At 46.2% G+C, this 18,385-nt stretch overlaps 1 protein-coding gene across 2 annotated transcripts in view; it reads left to right on the top strand.

The window, feature by feature from the left end:
• Positions 1-18,385, top strand: part of PAG1 (phosphoprotein membrane anchor with glycosphingolipid microdomains 1) — a 137,528-nt gene that overhangs the window by 99,585 nt on the left and 19,558 nt on the right. For both annotated transcript variants that reach the window (XM_025433458.3, XM_025433456.3), the window contains 3 exons: positions 12,896-13,102; positions 14,826-14,877; positions 18,248-18,344. In XM_025433458.3, the coding sequence (XP_025289243.1) occupies positions 12,978-13,102; positions 14,826-14,877; positions 18,248-18,344 (274 nt within the window). In that variant the 5' untranslated portion in view covers positions 12,896-12,977. The remainder of the gene's footprint in view (positions 1-12,895; positions 13,103-14,825; positions 14,878-18,247; positions 18,345-18,385) is intronic.

The following is an 18,385-nucleotide window of genomic DNA, read 5'->3' as shown; positions in this document are numbered from 1 at the left end:
GGCAAGCAGAGGGGAAAAAAACAAAACAGGAAAGGCCCCCACGTCTCTTCCCTGCGTGTACCTCAGACACGCAGTGCCTGCCTTCTGGCCTCACCCCTCTCACCCTTCTCCTTTGCCTCTCTGTTCCTTACCAGGTGACCTGGTCTGTTCCATTTATGCCTTGGTAAGATTTTTTTTTTAAGATTTTATTTATTTATTCGTGAGAGACACAGAAGGAGAGAGAGGCAGAGACACGGGCAGAGGCAGAAGCAGGCTCCACGCAGGGAGCCCGATGTGGGACTCGATCCCAGGGCCTCCAGGATCACGCCCTGGGCTGAAGGCAGCTCTAAACCGCTGAGCCACCCGGGCTGCCCTGCCTTGGTAAGATTTTTAAGTACATGTGCCAACGCTTGCGTGACTATTTGGTGTTTTAAGCTTCTTTTAACCCTAAAGCGAAAGCAGTTTTCTCCCCCTCGGTAGGGGAGGCACCAGAGCTCTGCAGGTACCTTCCCTGGCCCTCGGAACCTCACCTGTTCCCTGAGGCTGGCTGACCCTGACTGTGATTGAGCACATGCGGGGGAAGTGGTCCTTCCCACCCCGCCAACACGCAGAGGCCGGCTCTGCAGTCCACCAGACACATTGAGGACAGTTCTCAGCTTGAAACAGCATCAGTCCAAGGGCACTGCAGCTGCGACAGTGCCACAGCGCCTCTGCCATCAAGCCGGACGGAATCAGGCTACAATTATTGTGACTAATGCAATATGGTAGGAGTGAAGGGGCCTGTGGCTTTTTGTTTCCCTCTGATTTCACGTGCTTGGAATTCAACAATGGGCTTAAAAAAAAAAAATCTTTGATCAAACTATAGCTCTGTATTAGGAACTTAATTCGAAACATTTTTTTCTACTTGCATATTGAATTTTGCAATATAATTGCCTCAGACCCGTGTAATCTCATATTCAAGATGAAACAGTGCTTGGTACGTAGCAGGTATTTCACAATTTTTTTTTAAATGAATTACGGAGTGTCACAGAATAAAATACACTTTGTGCCTTTGTGTTAAAGAGTGAGAAATATCAGAGATAATAGTTAAGAAACTGATGAAACCAACCTAAAGAGCTGACCGTCGTTAACAATAGAGACAGAGGACTTCTCCAGAATGTTCTATTGCATTTGGAACCTCTTCAAGCTTATCAAGTACTGAGGTTGGAAATTAGATCCCTTTCAGATTTGTTTTCTCTGTAAAATCTTCCTAAATTTGGGCATGTACCTTTAAAAGACCTCAGAAGTTTCCAGTAGCAACATTTTTCTCTCTCCATCACCTGTGTATGCCCATCTACATATTTTTAGTTTTGTCTTTGTGTTTTATTTAAAAGCTGTTATAAACATGAATTATAAATGTGTAAATATGCCAGCTAGGTGCTGATGAAAAAAACAGACTCAAAATTTAGCTCTGCTGCCAATGTCCAGTGGTGGGCTTGCCAGAAGAGCAGTTGATGTTTTGCAGGGGCTGTCGGGATTGATTCCTGGCACTGGACACTGACTGAAAAGGCTGCTTGTGATTTTTCCTCCTGATGTTCCTATAACTGCTGCAGCCTTGTCAGGTTTACCTGGGAATGACTAAGACTATGCTTTCTGGGGAGTTCAAACTATTGATCACACTGAGAATTTCATGTTCTTGCTGGGTCGATATTTCCCTTTGGGTGGAAAGCCCTGAAGTTTTATTTTAGACCTGAGGAATTTCTGGCTACTTTCATAAAATGGTAGAGCTGGAAAGAAACCTTATAAATAACCTCATTTTTTCAGGAGAAATAGAGGCATGGGAGGTTTTGGTTTGGTTGGACATATTGTGGAAAAGAACAGACAATGACATGTCTACTCACTGGCATTTTATGGGACTCTGGATTAGTCAGGAACTGCCTTTTACTGGAGTACTCGTATGGTAACCAAGAAAGTCCTAAGACACAGGAGCTCTGACTTCATCTTCACATGACTTTGAATGAGATGAAGACCAACCTTCACTAAGGATCTGGCTGGATGACCCTGCAAGCCTAGTTGGAATGAAGATGATCATGTACCCGAGTACTACTCCAAATGTAGTCTTCAGGCCAGCAGCCTAGACCTCACCTGGGAACCAGTTAGAAACACAGAATTCAGAATCTGTACCTTAACAAGATCCCTAGGTGATCTATAGGTATATAAAAGTCTGTTCTAGAATAGTCTTCTCAAATTTCAGCCTGCATCACAGTCACCTAGGGGGCTTATTAAAAGATTATGGGGAACACCTGGGTGGCTCGGTTGGTTGAGCTTCCGACTCTTGATTTTGGCTCAGATCATGATCTCAGGGTCTTGAGATCAAACCCTGCAGAGTCAGCTTCTCTTTCTCCCTCACCCACTTGCGTTTTCTCTCTCTCTCTCTCTCTCTAATAAATAAATAAAATCTTTAAAAAGAGATTTATGGGCCCCACCCCAAACTTTCTGATTCATAAGCCTCAGGGAAGCCCAGAAGTCTATATTTTTAACAAGCCCCCAGAAGACACCGAGCGAGGTTACTGGTCAGTCCCACCCTTTGAGAAGCTCTGTTCTACTAGAACCGTTGTCCTGCCACTTCTCTGCAAGGAGCTTGGGAGTTTTTGAGGGCCCTTGAGTACTCCGCTCCTGGCAGAAAGCCTTGAGGATGAGCCCTGAAAACCTGTGCTTTCAAATACAAGTTACGACATATTCTAACGTAACTAGTCCCAGCCCTCCTGAGTAGTTCCCAGTAACAGAAGCAAGTAACTTGCAGGGGTATGTTGTTTTGTTTTTTTCTTTTTTTTCTTTTTTTTTTTTTTTTTTTTAAGATTCTGATTGTGTTTTTTAGGAGTCAATAAAAACCATTTTCTCTGATTCTGTAATAGAAAGAATTCATAGTGTTCTAAAAATATAGTCAAGATGAGAAGGAAGATGGCCGTGGTGCACCAGGCACTAGGTGGCACGTTGAGCCACGTTCTCGCCGCACCCAGGGAACACATTAACTCCAGAGTCAGCCGCCCTTCCCGGAGGATGCAGAAATGCATCAGACTGGCATGCAGTAGAGACAGCTGACTGCTTAATCTAACTCTGCTCTAGCTCATGATGAAACCACTGCTGTAAAATGGGATTCCTCTGGCACGTGACTTACATTGCCATCTACTCTTAAATTGCACCTCTTCTTCCATCTTGAGGGTTCCCCTTTCCCAGAGGAAGCACCCTTTGATGTGCAGTCTCCATGGGAGAGCATGGTTAGGGTGAGAGCTTGGTACAAGCTAATTGGTACGTGATGGACCCTGCAGCATTTGTAATTAGGGGTCCACCCACAGTCCAACCAGCTCTTAAGATACATCTCATCATTTAAAAATCACCAGCCATGAATGGAGGATTTGAGAGGCATTTAGATCGAGCAGGAAATTTCGGAACCTTTCAGCAAAGAAACTTAGGTTGTTTTTGGTTACATCTTTTAGGAAAAGGAACCTGGCTGAAACCTGTGCCTAAGAAGTCAAATAAAAGCAATGCAAATAATGCTTAACTGCGGGGGACTGTGAAGTCTTGGTCTTGGTAAACTGACCTTTGTGCAAACACCAAATCCTCACAGGATTCCAGCAAAGCCATTGGGGCAAGGGCCAGATAGTCTTCTAGATTCCTTGGAAGGAGGACACGTGATGAATGCACAGCTGGGAATGAGCAGTGAGCAAACCAGAAGAGAGTGAGCATTCTTCCCTCTAGTCATGATAGAGGGAAGTTAAAATGGCCAAGAAGAAGAATGGGGCTCCTATGTCCCAGACAGGCGGACACCTGGGCATTGTGAACAGCATGGGGCAGGCCACCGCCCACTCCCTGAGAACACATTGTGGGGCACAACGCTGTAGTAGAAAGAGCCAGGGACACTGAGTCAGGAAACCTATGGCTGTGTACCCTAGACATGGCACTTACCTACGAACTTCGGTGTCCTCAACCATAAATAGATACAGTGGCATCTACGCCAGAGCACCAAGAAGGATGAAAAAATTGTAATGTGCAGAAAAGTGGCTGGCACGTAGCATGTACTCACTTAGGCTTTTTCAGTGTCTTTGATATCAAGCCTTTGAGTCAAAACTGATATGTGGTAGGTCTCTACATGGGTAGAGTCTAGGTGATCATAGACGGGACGAAGGCAGTGCAGGGGAAATCTATCTGTCAGGTAGTCTGACAAGCAGACTTAGAACTCCTCACGTCCTACAATGTGGGATCCCTGGGTGGCTCAGCGGTTTAGCACCTGCCTTTGGCCCAGGGCACAATCCTGGAGTCCTGGGAGCAAGTCCCATGTCGGGCTCCTGGCATGGAGCCTGCTTCTCCCTCCTCCTGTATCTCTGCCCCCCTCTCTCTCTCTATCTCTATCATAAATAAATAAATAAATCTTTAAAAAAAAAAAAAAAAAACAGAACAAAACTCCTCACATCCCCGTGCAATTTCAACACCATTTGAGAAGACTGAGAGAGCAGTTTCTTCTAATCCTTACTGTCTCTGAAGGCCTGGTCAATACTCACCTCCTCTTGGATGCTTTTTCTCCTCTGATCTATTAGTTCACTCAACTGTTCATTCATTCAGGTTATTTATTAAGTGCCTAGTGTGTGCCGCACACTAGAGTTGCAGCTGTGAACCAGATAGGTCTGTTCACAGCTCTCCCTTCTGGAACTTAGACCAGCAGACGAGACAGCAGAGAGCTTCATCATTTCAATTTTGAATAGTGCCATGAAGGGAAAAGCTTTACAAGCTTTTACAAAACAGGCCCAAACTAAAGTGTGTGTGTGTGTGTGTGTGTGTGTGTGTGTGTGTGTGTGTGTGTGTAGGGGGAGGGGATTGAAGTGCAGCATCAGGAACGTTGCTCCAAGGAAGTGACATTTAAACTGAGATCTAAAGAGTAGTTAGGCTTTCATCAGATGAAAACCGTGGGAAGGAGAGCCAAGAATAGTGAAGGCTCCTCTTTCCCTTGAGACAGGTAAGCCCCAGCGCCTTTTGAGGGAGGGAAGAGACAGGAGGGCATGAAAAGCCCTTGCTGGGAAGGGGTCAGAGGAGCACCAAGCTCGGGGACCCAGTGGGACACCCCGCCGGGCTGAGAGGCTTGCTACAGTTGGTGAGGATCCATGTACGCAGACACCCACATTTCCACCCCTGTGCCTGTTCTCAAGAGACGGCTGCTTCGGTGACAGTACAAAGAAGCCATGTGGCTGTGTTTATTCCAGTTAAGGTATTGCCTTAAGACACCCTTGGCTTATTTTTTAATTATTTGCTTGATGTGCTCATCTCTTTTATTCTCCTTCTCTCCCTTACCTTATAAATTATTAAACTTGCATTTTGAGAGTCCGTTCAGGAATTTACTCCTCGGTTTTCCTACAGAAATAAGTGTGTAGTAAAAAAACTTCTTCATTGCCTCCTATTTTCCAATTTATGTAGATGCTGAGACTAGGGTGGAAAATGAGGTGGACAGGCCTCCACCCTCAAGGAACTTTAAAGTTAGATCAGATGAGCAAACATGCAAGACCCAAGAGATAGACCACAGAGCCCAAATGGCACACTTTCCATGAAGACTTGCTTATGCAAAATGAAATGCTTTTACCTGTGAACCTCACCTGGTCTCTATGAATCGGTCAGTATCTGTCTCTTTCCCTCACCCTCCCTCCCTCCCTCTCTCTCTCTTGAGATTCACCATTAAAAAATTAAAAAATGAGGGGTGCCTGGGTGGCTCAGTCCGTTGAGCATCTGACTCTTGTTTTCAGCTCAGGTCATGATCAGCATGGAGTCTGCTTGAGATTTTCCCTCTCCTTCCCCCTCTGCCCCTCCCTCCTCTCCCCCTCTCCATTGCTCTAACTAAATAAATAAAATCCTGAAAAAAATAAATTAACCTTGCAAGTTAGTCTTCAAGTCAGGATAGGAGCAAAAGCAACCTTAGAAGTTAAGTTATTCCTTACCCATCAAAGTCTCTTACCTCTTGGCTTTTTTAAAGACAAAAAACCAAAATGGCGATGGGGCTTTTATAAGCAACAAACTATATGATTTCTGTAATGTAAGTTTAATGTACTTTTGAAGACAAGCAAGACCCCTTCCCCTGAAAAGACCAGCTTTCCCATTTCCCGTGTGGATCAATACATTTGGTACATACAAAAAGTAATCAGGTTACACTGACAGATGGCCTTAAGGATTTATAACTGGCTCTTAGAATGAATGCCTGGCTTTCTGCCTTCAGCAGCAGCCCTTGATAAACAGGGTCAGTTAGTGACGTTAAAGAGTTCCAGGTTCCTTTCTCTTGTGCTCATAGGTGGTGTGCTTCTCATCAGCTGCTGCAGAAAGAAATGCCAAGTCATTGCTACATAGCAATGGTTTAAAATTTATAGTTCAAGAAACTAGAAACAAGAAAATCTTACCTTGGAGTCCTTCACCACCTTCTGCTCTTTGGGTTATTTTCCCCAACCCCAACCCCAAGAAAAAAAAAAAAAAAAGGCAGTAGGGCCATCTTTGGGATGACCTTATTTGCCAGAGAACCTTTGTGCCTTAGCAAATGGATGGCAAACATTCGTGTAAGTGGCTCCCTGTGTTGGCGCAGGCCTGGTGCACGCCCATCCAGAGTCCAGCATAGCAGGCTTGCCTATTTCAGGGTCTCTTTAATCTGAGGAGAAATCTCCTTGAATTTAAGTACTTGATACTTGAGCCAAAAACTCTTTCAGGGGACTTGAGAATTCTTTTGAGGGGTTCATCGAACCTTAGCCTGTACATCTGCCCATGCGCCTCCTAGGACGGGAGCCCAGCAGAGAAACAGGCTCCTCGGCCATCGGCCATCGTTAAATTTGTTTGTTCTGTAGCTCGTAAAGTCATGGTTCCCACACCTGGTAGTGACCAGGAAGGAGGGATTCCCATGGGGTTGGGTCCTGCCCTCCTTATTTTTGCCTGTCAGTGAGGGGTCACGAGTGGAGGTGGTGACTGTCGTGCTTAATTATGAGTTGACTAGGACAGCTATAAAATGGTAATGACTATCATTACCAACCTAAGCCTGCTTCAGAGGAATTCAGGTGTCTGCCTCTGTCTATCCTAATCTCACTGGCCATCCCCCAAATCTACCAAACTGTTACACAATTTGCTGTGATCAGAGCACCTACCTGTTAAGAGTGTTATTTAAAAAAACCCCAAAGGCTGTCATTTGGTCATCACCTTTCATTAATTTCATCTAGGTTTTTTTTTTTTCTTCTTTCTCTTGGAATTGATTCTGGGGACCCAGAGTCTAGGCTAATGAAGACAAAATACCTAACACAAGGCACAAACAGCCAGAATGAGGGTCTTTGAGGAGGCTGATGATTGGGGCCGAGAATAGGGTCATACCGCCACCTTGTGGTTAATAGTGACACCTGCTTTTTTTTTTTTTTTTAAAGATTTATTTATTTATTCATGAGAGACAGAGGCAGAGATGCAGGCAGAGGGAGAAGCAGGCTCCCCGCAGGGAGCCCAATGCGGGACTCGATCCCAGATCCCAGGATCATGACCTGAGCCGAAGGCAGGCGCCCAACCACTAAGCCAGCCAGGCATCCTGACACCTGCTTTTAAAGTAAAAATCAATTTTTTTGGATTGAATCACATATTGGTTAAAAACATGAATGGATATAAAAGGATAAGAGATTATGGAGCAAAATAATTATGTCCAAAATTATTATTCAGACCAACTTTTCAGATCCTTTCAGAGGATCCCCAGCGGAAATTCTATAACCTCAAGTACTGACCTTTCTCAGGCCAAATGACAAGTTCCCACAGTAGGCTGAATTATATAAAAGCAGTGGGGGTGCCTGTTTTACAATATCACACACTTGTATTAAGGGACAGTCTCAGCCATGAATGTACATCACTGCAGCCAATAATGAGGTCTATTTTAAAACAAAAATAATTGATACGCAACTATTAATCTTTCAGGAATATGATGATCTTCTGCAACTCATCTTAGTGGGCATTGGGGTGCCATAATGTTCTTTGAGGTACAGTGAATGGTGTTCCTTTTCCCTCTGTTGAGTTAACTCAGAGAATAATTTACTCATGTGGTCTGGCAATGAAATATTTTTTAAGTTTTGAAGGAATAATATTCCACAGTTGAATGCAATGTTATTGAGTCAGGTAAGAATAGGATTGAAAGAAAAAGGCTTAAATATCTCCATGAAAAAATAATGAGAGATCACTCCAAATTTTTCATGGTGTCCAGATTGTCCTACTGCTTTGGATTCATTCTGGACACTCAGAAAATAACCATACTCGATATGCGCATTCATGGAAAATAAGGTGGTCCTGAGGACCAGTAACAGTATCACAGACTTTGGAACCTTAGATTATCTTCTCCACGTGGAACTTGGTTGGTAGAGGGGCACAGTGTTTGGTCTGGCAGATGTTGTTGTTGTGGCAGGAACCCTTCCTTTTCAGGATGACTTTTTATTTCCCAAACACTGTGCTTTTTTGTCCTCTTATTCTGACCTGTTGTTGCTAGTCCTGAGAGAAGCCTTCCAGCCACAGGGAGGCACCGATCCGATCCCCTCACTGCTCAGAACAAACTAAATTGAGCCCCGAGCACGGCGTTTAACCTCAATGAAACCAGTGCATGAGGTCTAGTCTTGTGGGCCTACACAAGGCCCATACTCTCAACCCCACCAAGAAAAGAGAACATGGAAGTCTATGTGCGTCTGCATCCTTGGGGGGCAGCCCTTCTACAGCACACAGTTATCTATCTTAACTGTAGATAAGACCCCAAAATGGAAGGAGATGACCAGAGAAGGAACGGGCAAGAGCATTTGGAAACAGAAAAGGGAAGAGAACAAGAGAAAAGAAGAATTGGTGCAGACTTTCTGTAGCATAGGAATAACACCCCTCACCCCCCTCAGATCTGCCGTGAGGGTCCGAAGGTCATATTAAAGCCTTGCCCTCCACCAGGCCCCTAAAGGGGTGGCTGCTCTTGTGTGCTGCCCACCACTGCTGTGACCTGGTCCTCCCGAAGAGTTCCACCCAGAGGCTTCAGACAGGTGGAAGCTGCCCGAACAACAGGAGCCCTTGTCCTTAGGGGTCGCAGTGTGACTCAGAAACACGATGACAGTCATTCTTTCCCTTGTGAGATTCTTGTCCAGGAAAAAGTAGTTCTTTTAGTAGCTTTTCAACAAATCTTAGTTGAAGGGGGAGGGAGCCTGGAGCTTTGACACATTTTCCCTGAGGTACATCTTTCATTCAGTAGCTCGTAATAATCTGATTTCATCCTCTTTTTCCCTACACTGTTCCGATAGGCTGGGCACCCCACCTACTTCATTGTATTCTACTGGCCTTCCCCGTTGAGAGAGAGAGAGAGAAAAGACGAGAAACGTGTGCAGAAAGAGAAAGGTCCTACAGATTGCACACCCGTTTGCTGGATGGATATCTGGCTTTTGAATAATTCACACAGCAAACTATTTTCTAGGAATCTGGCACTTTATAAATAGACATTGATTAAATCTGTTGTCTGAGTGAATGAGTGAACAAAGGAGGGAACGCTCAAATGCCTGCACGACAGATCTCTTTTGTTTGTGTTTCCTAAAATGTGTTATGCTTTGGGCCTGTATATTAAAAAAAATTTATTTCATATATATTCATAGGTCGCCGTGATTTATGTGCTTGCTTGAATATATTTTAGTAACTGATGGTGGGGCCCATTTGTAGTCTAAATTTAAAGTGAATTATTCATTGCTTCAACAAACCAGAAGAGAAGTGGTGGTTATTTTCATTCAGTTATAGCTGTCCGGGGGCAAACATGCCGAAGCAATTTGACCATCCATTACGGTATGCGTATGCGTGTATTGTTTGCAGGCATAATATATAACCAGCTTGGGAAGAAAGGTGTTCAATATTACCCAGGAAACTGTACGCTTATATATTTACAGAGCATTAGGAAGTGTTTGTGTTGATTCAGGGACCTAAGGAAAACATGGACTTCACCTAGGATACTCTCTGGATACACTCTAGGTAAAAGTTTCTTTTTCTCCAGGTTTGTATTGTTCTTCAGTCTTAAATATTCAGATACATGCGATGTGTTTCACCTGGAGGAGATTTGGTCCATTTGCACTGCCTTTGCCGAGGTGGCTGTTATTCTCCAAGCCCTTTCAAGGGACACTCCTGTTAGGCACCAAGCCCTCCAGGTGCTGGCTTGATGCAGACAGCGCAGTGCTCCCGAGACGTACTTAGAAGCACTTTCAGTGGAGCAGATTGAAAGCATAACTGTGGACGGTCTTTTGCAAGAAAAAAAAATTTTTTTGAGCTCTGATTAAGACAGTAATTCGCTTACTTTATTCGCGAAACTTGAGATTAAGACTGTTAAGATTATGTTAGAATATTCTCAGATTGAACAAAGCAGATGTTCTTTAAGCAAGGCCTCTCTGGCAAGAGAAAACAAAACTTTAAAAAAATAAATAAAAAATAAAAAAATAAAAACTTTTTGACTATAGTTGACACAATGTTACATTAGTTTCAGGTCTCCAGTTTCTCTATATGTCATGCTCTGCTCACGCACTGGGTGACTCCCATCTGTCACCATGCAATACTCTCACAGTATGACTGACTGTGTTCCCTGAGCCGGGCCTTTTATTCCTGCTGTTTATCCGTTCCGTAACTGGAAGCCTGTATGTTCCCAGATGATCATTTATTTTTAATATACTGCTCTATTTTTCAAAATCTATAACTCAAAATATCTCACAAAACTCATGTGACCATTTTCATTTCGAGGATTTGTAGCTGGCACAGAGAGCAAGCTGTCGCCCCCGTTGAGAAGGCGCTTCCTCTAGGGGCTAAGACTACAGGTTTGGGAGTCAGAAATGGCTGGACTCACATCCTCACCTGCCACTTAACATCTGCGACATCTCGTGGGAACTTAATGTCTCTGCCACTCAACTTTCTTGTCTGAGAAATGGGGACAAGCAGGGCCTTCTTCACAGGCTGGTAGCAGCAATTAAGTGAAGAAAGCATTTAGCAAGAGTCCCAGGATGTGCCAGGTACTAAGATGTGCGAAGTACAGCTCTTATGCTTCACTTGTAGTGGTTTATAAATAGGTCCTATTTACTGCTGACAAAGTATGTATTCTTAGCACATACTTTGATCTGTTCATTTGAAAATGTACTTCCTGGGGGTGCCTGGGTGGCTCAGTGGTTGAGCATCTGCCTTTGGCTCAGGGTGTGATCCGGGGTCCTGGGATCGAGTCCCACATTGGGCTCCCCCACAGGGAGCCTGCCTCTCCCTCTGCCTATGTCTCTGCCTCTTTCTCTGTCTCTCATGAATAAATAAAATCTTTAAAAAAGAAGGAGGAGGAGGAGGAGGAGGAGAGAAAGAAGAAAGAAAGAAAGAAAGAAAGAAAGAAAGAAAGAAAGAAAGAAAGAAAGAAAGAAAGAAAGAAAGAAAGAAAAGAAAGAAAGAAAGAAAAGAAAGAAGAAAAGAAAGAAGAAAAGAAAAGGAAAGAAAGAAAGAAAGAAAGAAAGAGAAAGAAAGAAAGAAAATAAATGTACTTCCTGAGCACTCACAGAAGCTCAATGAAAGCTGGCCCTGAAAATAGTCACATACAACAGGTAACGGTTACGAAGGTGAAGATAAAGACATTCTCCTTCATTAATTGTACTGGCCTTCAGCTTTCTCAAAGAAAAGCAGGTTTGGGATCTAGGGAGATGCGGGTAGGGAGGAGATGTGAACTGCATTTTTGTGAAAGCTACAATAAATGCTTTATAGTGCCCTGGGAGTGGGGGGGAATCCAAATAAGCATTTATTTGTGATGGAATACATACAATCTTATTTTATTTGAAGACCTTAAGAATCTATCCCCAAACATATCAAAATAATAAGCTATCCACTGCCTCAAACACTGTCCTGGGGGCACTTGTGCACTCCCGCTGTACTTTTTGAGATGAGGAAAAAAAAGGTCTAGGTGACTGAGGGAACTTGCCCAGAGGCAGGTGTCCAGGGGAGCCCAGCCCACCCTGCACACAGCGCCCCGACTTTGCTCAAAGCCTGCCTCCTGACATGCACTTGTTACGAGATTGTGTCACTTCACGTGAGAAGTTGTTTGAAAAAAGTGCTTGGCATCACTGGCCATCAGGGAAATACAAATCAAAACCACAATGAGATCCCCCCTCACACCAGTGAGAATGGGGAAAATTAACAGGAAAGGAAATAACCAATGTTGGAGAGGATGTGGAGAAAGGGGAACCCTCCTGCACTGTTGGTGGGAATGTGAACTGGTGCAGCCACTCTGGAAAACTGTGTGGAGGTTCCTCAAAGAGTTAAAAATAGACCTGCCCTATGACCCAGCAATTGCACTGTTGGGGATTTACCCCAAAGATACAGATGCAGTGAAACGCCGGGACACCTGCACCCCCATGTTCATAGCAGCAATGGCCACAATAGCCAAACTGTGGAAGGAGCCTCGGTGTCCATCGAAAGATGAATGGATAAAGAAGCTGTGGTCTGTATATACACTGGAATATTCCTCAGCCATCAGAAAGGATGAATACCCACCATTTGCTTCAACGTGGGTGGAACTGGAGGGTATTATGCTGAGTGAAATGAGTCAATTGGAGAAGGTCAATCATCATATGGTTTCACTCATACAGGGAATATAAAAAATAGTGAAAGGGATTATAGGGGAAAAGAGGGGAACTGAATAGGGAAAAATTAGAGAGGGAGACAAACCATGAGAGACTCCTGACTCTGGGAAACAAAGTTTTGCAGAAGGGGAGGGGTTGTGGGTGGGGGTGACTGGGTGACAGGCACTAAGCAGGGAACTTGATGGGATGAGCACTAGGTGTTAGACTATATGTTGGCAAATTGAATTTAAATTTTTAAAAATCCAAAAAAATTTTAATGAAAAAAAAAATAAAACCCAGTGGTCTCTCTGCAGGAGGACGCAGCGCTCCGTGCCCATGTGCCCACCTCTGAAGGACTGACGGGCTCCCTCTGCTTGTGCCACTCCCGCTCCCACCATGGGACCCTCGGAGGACATGCTGAGCAGCGGGCAAGTGCAGGTCGTCCTGTGGGGCAGCTTGGCCACCGTGGCCACATTCTTCCTCATCAGCTTCCTCATCTTCCTGTGCTCCAGTTGTGACAGGTGAGATCCCCTGGAACCCTAAAATAACCCCTTCCCTGGACCCAGAAGGGTCCTCACAGGGAAGGCACGTTACAAAAGGAATCCTGCTACGTAGACCCGTTTCTGTTGTCACAGAAACCCCTGTGTTAAAATTAACGTCTCTACTGTAAAGCATCCCAGGACGTTTTTTTAGTAGTTTGAACGAAAATCTCAATCGGATATTGCCGAGGAGAGATCGGAAGAACCCTTACGTACGAAACTTCCCAGAACGAGATTCCTGGCATTCTCCAGAGCACATCCTTGTTAAAGTGTATATCGTCTTCCCATCCCTGGACATTTACAGATCTAAGTATGTCGCGCATTCAAGACCCTCTTTTTGCTGCCCCTTGAGACTTACCGAGAATTATTGCTATTACGTAGTTGAAAGGATCGTTTTCCTCAAGATCTGTAATCTAGAAGTGCAGTTTAAGGAACAGGTTGATTTTCCTATGCGAGAGATGAACAGAAATAATCATCCTGTCTTTTGTCTATGCTACTTCTTCCCCCACCCTGCCTCCCTCATATAAAAAATCTCTATACACCCCCCCAAAAAAAGAGATCTTTGCTCAGGAGCAAAGCTCTTTCTCACAGGGAGTAATTTCCCAGTGTTCGAACACTGTTGGGGCATGGGCAACCTCCCAGTGGATTGGTGCTGTGGGGTCGGTGTATACCCGTCAGCCCTCCTCTAAACCCTCCTCTCAGTGACCTCAGGAGAGACTCAACGAGGGTCACTTACAAGTCTGGAGATGACTAATACCCTGAGGTCTCCATCAGGAGGGGGACAGATGGACTCTCTGAACCAAGTGACCTTCTAATCCCTTCCCAGTTTTTTTTTTTATTTATTTAAATTTTTTTTTTTCCCTTCCCAGTTTAGACCTGGGACTCTACAGCGGGGTTCTGAGTCTGATCAGAAGGTGGCCAGCAGGCAGTGTTTGCTCCCTTGGACTTGCGAGGGCCTGCCTGTAATTATTTTCACTCCCACTGGGTGTCACTGTTGCTTTGTGCGTATACGGGAAATGTGTTCTCTAGTACTGATGGCTTTCTTTAGACTGTCCAGAGTAAAAATAAATTCTATTTTTATTCGATGGACTTTTCCATAGACTGGAAGTACATATGACTCATCCTGAGAGCATGTATCCTTCCCAACGTGCCAAAATTTGTATTTTCTTTCATTATTTTCCCAGTCCCGTTGCAGGGTGCAGTCAACGTTGCAAAGATTCTGAGTTAAGACAGATGAAGAATTGAGAATTGTCTGGATTTCCTTTAAAAAAAAAAAAAAAGGCAAAATCCTTTTCTAGTATTCTAGAATTCATGTATGAATTCTAGGTGTGACGTTTCTGTGCCTTGAGCTGCACCATAAGTTCCTGGCACCTTAATGCAATGATCCACCTCCTGGTATGAACAGTTTCTACTCAGGAACGTGCCTCCCAATCCTTTTGTTGTAAACTTGTATTTTCTACTCTGGGAGAAAGGGGAGAGCCAGAGAAGCAACCGGTCTCATGCTGTGACTTGACCCCTTCAGACCCTGACACCTGCAAAAGAGCGATGGGAGTCACTGTCCGGCTTCTGCTTCCTTGGCAAAATAAACCAGGATCTTAAAAGGGAGATTTAAGCGCCGATAAATATTAGGATAGAAAGGGGAGTGTATGTTTGATTTGCGACGGCATGTTTGATATTACAGCAATGTTTCCTTTTTCCATTTCAGAGAAAAGAAGCCGAGGCAGCATAGCGGGGATCATGAGAACCTGATGAATGTGGTGAGACCCGTGTGCACATGTCTGTGTGTGCTTTAAAACCCTAGCCACTTATCCGAGCGTGTTCCCACACGCTGATGCGCTGAAGGAACCCAGGGGAAAGAACTCGGCCAGAGGTAGCCGGCTGTGCCCTCTCTCTGTAGGATTCTTACCCCGTGTGACTGGAGGCCCAAGCAATTAGCTAGGTTGGTTGGGAGAGTTTCTGAAATGGTTGTGATCCTGCTGCTGCCAGAGAGATCCTGAGGGAGCTCCCAACTACTGCAGGGACGCAGGGTGGCCTGTGCCCAGCCCCAGCCCCTGTATCGTGTGTATCGGTTTGCAAGGGCTGCATAACAAAGGACCCCACACTGTAGCGCTTAAATGATCTTAACTGCATTGTCCTGATGTTCTGGGCGCTAGAGCTGGAGATCAGGATGTCAGCGGGGCTGGTTCTTCTGGGAGCGTGGAGGCCGAATCTATCCCAGGCCCTTCTCCTAGCTTCTGGTGGCGTGCTGGTGGTCTTTGCCGCTCCTCAGTGCCTTCATCGTCACGTGTCGTTCTCCTGGGTGTCTCTCCATTATCTCTGTTCTAAAGCATGTTTCTGTGCAAGTGTCCCCATTTTCTAAAGACTCAAGTGTGACCTCATGTTGTTGAGCTATGGCCCAGCCGGGTGTCCACAGTCCACCATTTCTCACCAGACCCCAACAAGCCCCTCAGATCCTTTCTGGTGAGGAGCAGCCTGAGCGGCCTGGTCCTCCTTGTCCTCTCCACTCAGGATCATGCCCTCCCCCTTGCTGAGCAATTCTAGCAGCTGGGGACAGGGCCACCCACATATTCGCAGGGCCGATGTCATCAGTTTTGTCCCCACTGCAGTGCTAAAACAGGTGTTTCCAGTCCCTGAGGTACTTTCTCAAGATCACGCAAGAGCTGCTTTGGAGGAAAGGATGTAAACATGTAGCCATGCAGTGGGGTCAGAGCTTCCCCATGAGGGCTCTCCCGTCCCAGGCCACCCCTCAGAGCTTCCCCCCGAGGGCTCTCCCATCCCAGGCCCCCTGTGCTCTGGTCGCCTCCGCTGCACACAGCGCCGTTTGCACAGATTGCTGCTGTGGTGGCGTCCAGAAGGGGGTGGCGGTGGAGGACAGCTCTGCTGTTGTGAAGGTCCCAGGCCCCGCCTTCTTCATCACCGCCCATGCTCCTGGGTGCCGGGTGGTAGGTGAGGGTAAGGCCAGAGACAGGGCTTCCATCTGTGTCCTCCCTCCCTATCCTTCCCGAGCAGCGGTTCTCACGTGTGGCCTGCACCGCTGGCAGCAGCAGCTGCACCTGAAATCCATGGGGCCCGGGGAACCATTAGCAGGCACCCACCATGTGATTCTGATGGATGCTCACGTTTGAGAACCACTGCGGTAGACCTGCAGCGCCTGCTTGCCCACCTAGGGTCAACAGCAGCCCTGGGTGAGGTAGAGAGGCAGGTGGGCGGAAGGAAGATGGAACTCTTCCTGTACCATGTCCTTACCTAATAACCCCACAGCCTCTCTTTTTTTTTTTTTTTTTTAAGATTTTATTTGTTCATCACACACACACACACACACACAGAGAGAGAGAGAGAGGCAGAGACACAGGCAGAGGGAGAAGCAGGCTCCATGCAGGTAGACCAACGTGGGACTCGATCCCGGGTCTCCAGGGTCAGGCCCTGGGATGAAGGCGGCGCTAAACCACTGAGCCACCGGGGCTGCCCCCCAAAGCCTCTCTTACACAGATGTGCATGAGTGAGTGAGCGAGCAAGCAGGAGCATACGTTCACATGGGCGGTGGTGTGTGAGCTCACACACACAGCCTGTGCCCCTGCTCTCTCTAAGAGCCTCCCTCTCAGCTTCTAAATCCTGTTCAACTTGCAGATTGGCCACTTAGGCCAAAGAAGCCCCTGTGGTCAGCCTCGCCTCCCCACCCCTGGCCCCAGCTACATCCCTGCTCCCTCCTAGTCCCCAGAGGAGGCACCACTAAACTGTAGCTTAAAACAATCCAAAGGCACAGGGGTGCCCTGTAGTGTGTTCCTCGGGGCTATGGAAAGAGGGAGGCTCACTCGTGGTCCCCCATGGGCCCTTTCTCTTGGAAGCTAAGAGTAGACGTGGTGGCTAGAACCCCGATTACACTACTTCAGCAGGGATAGGCGGTGATGCTGTTGTGAGCCTGCCTGGGGGCCTTCCCCCGTCACCCCTGACTCCTGTCCAGGTGTGACGTTTCTGTGCCTTGAGCTGCACCATAAGTTCCTGGCACCTTAATGCAATGACCCACCTCCTGGCGCTCTATGGTCAGGGGCAGCCTTACGCTGAAGCAGCTGACTCCAGTAAGGGTTCGCAACACAGCCTGAGCTGTATGCTCTCTACTATTATTATTGGGTTCCCAGTAAGAAGTCAGAGAACTTATGAAGCCAGCTAGCCAAGCTTCTGGAGCTGTTTATATCGGAACTTGCCAAAAAAAATTAAAAAAATAAAAAATAAAAAAAGAACTTGCCATGTGGCATCCTGACACATGGTTCAGGTGTGGCCCTGGGTCACGCACACTGTGTATTCTGTGAGAAGATGTGGGAACAGATCACGTTAGCAGTGATTCAGGCTGCTGTGTGGAACCAGTTGGGCATTTGAGGAAACACGTGAACTACCAACTTACTTTCTGAGTGCCCGTAGCTAGAGCTCAGGCTGGCATGTTATTCCACATAGGAGCTCCACATTGGAGCCCAGCTTCCTTCCTGAATTTGGGAGAATAAGAAAGGTTTGCAAACCTGCTGCTTCATACATGATTGTTCTCGTGAGCCCTGAAGCAGAGGCGTGGCTGGTTATGAAACTTAGTCTCAGAAACCAAGGACGTTGTCTATCTTTGGCCAGACTGAAGTCTCTTCCCTTCAGGTGGCATGTTTTTCTTGGCATCATATGCCTTTAAGAACAGCACGTTTCAGCACTTGTGGTACGAGACTGAGCCTGCTGTCTGCTGGGGTCCGTTCTGACCAGCACTGGGGCTTCTGGTCCCCATTTCACCTTGAGCTGTAGCCCGCTTGTAGACCACCAGGTAGAAAGCTCTGGCAGTGGCCTCAGAAGATTCCCAGTGTCCTGAAGAGTCTAGGACAACTCCGTCCAAGAGCGCTCTGCCCCATGACGGATGATACCCAGGTATTAGTCATCTCCAGACTGAACCTGATCCCATGCGGTAACCACTAGCCACCTGTGGCTGTTGAGCATTCAGAATGTGACTGGTACAACTGAGCAATTCAATTTTGCTTAATTTTTAATAGTTTAAGTGGAGTTGGGTTTCTGTTGTTGCTGTTTTAATTTTTAGAAAAAAAAGCCATGGCCACTGTCCTCTGCTTCACTCTGATTGTTCCCGTGGTGTTTGCTCTGCAGCCTTCCGACAAGGAGATGTTCAGCCGTTCGGTGACCAGCCTGGCCACAGATGCACCTGCCAGCAGCGAGCAGAACGGGATACTCACCAATGGCGACAGTAAGTTCCGCAAAGATACCGGCTTTCCACGCAGGCCTCAT

Source organism: Canis lupus, chromosome 29 (assembly GCF_003254725.2).
Source record: "Canis lupus dingo isolate Sandy chromosome 29, ASM325472v2, whole genome shotgun sequence".
Taxonomy (NCBI): Eukaryota; Metazoa; Chordata; class Mammalia; order Carnivora; family Canidae; genus Canis; species Canis lupus.
Note: the sequence above shows the minus strand (reverse complement) of the source record. Positions and strands in the feature narration are given on the sequence as shown.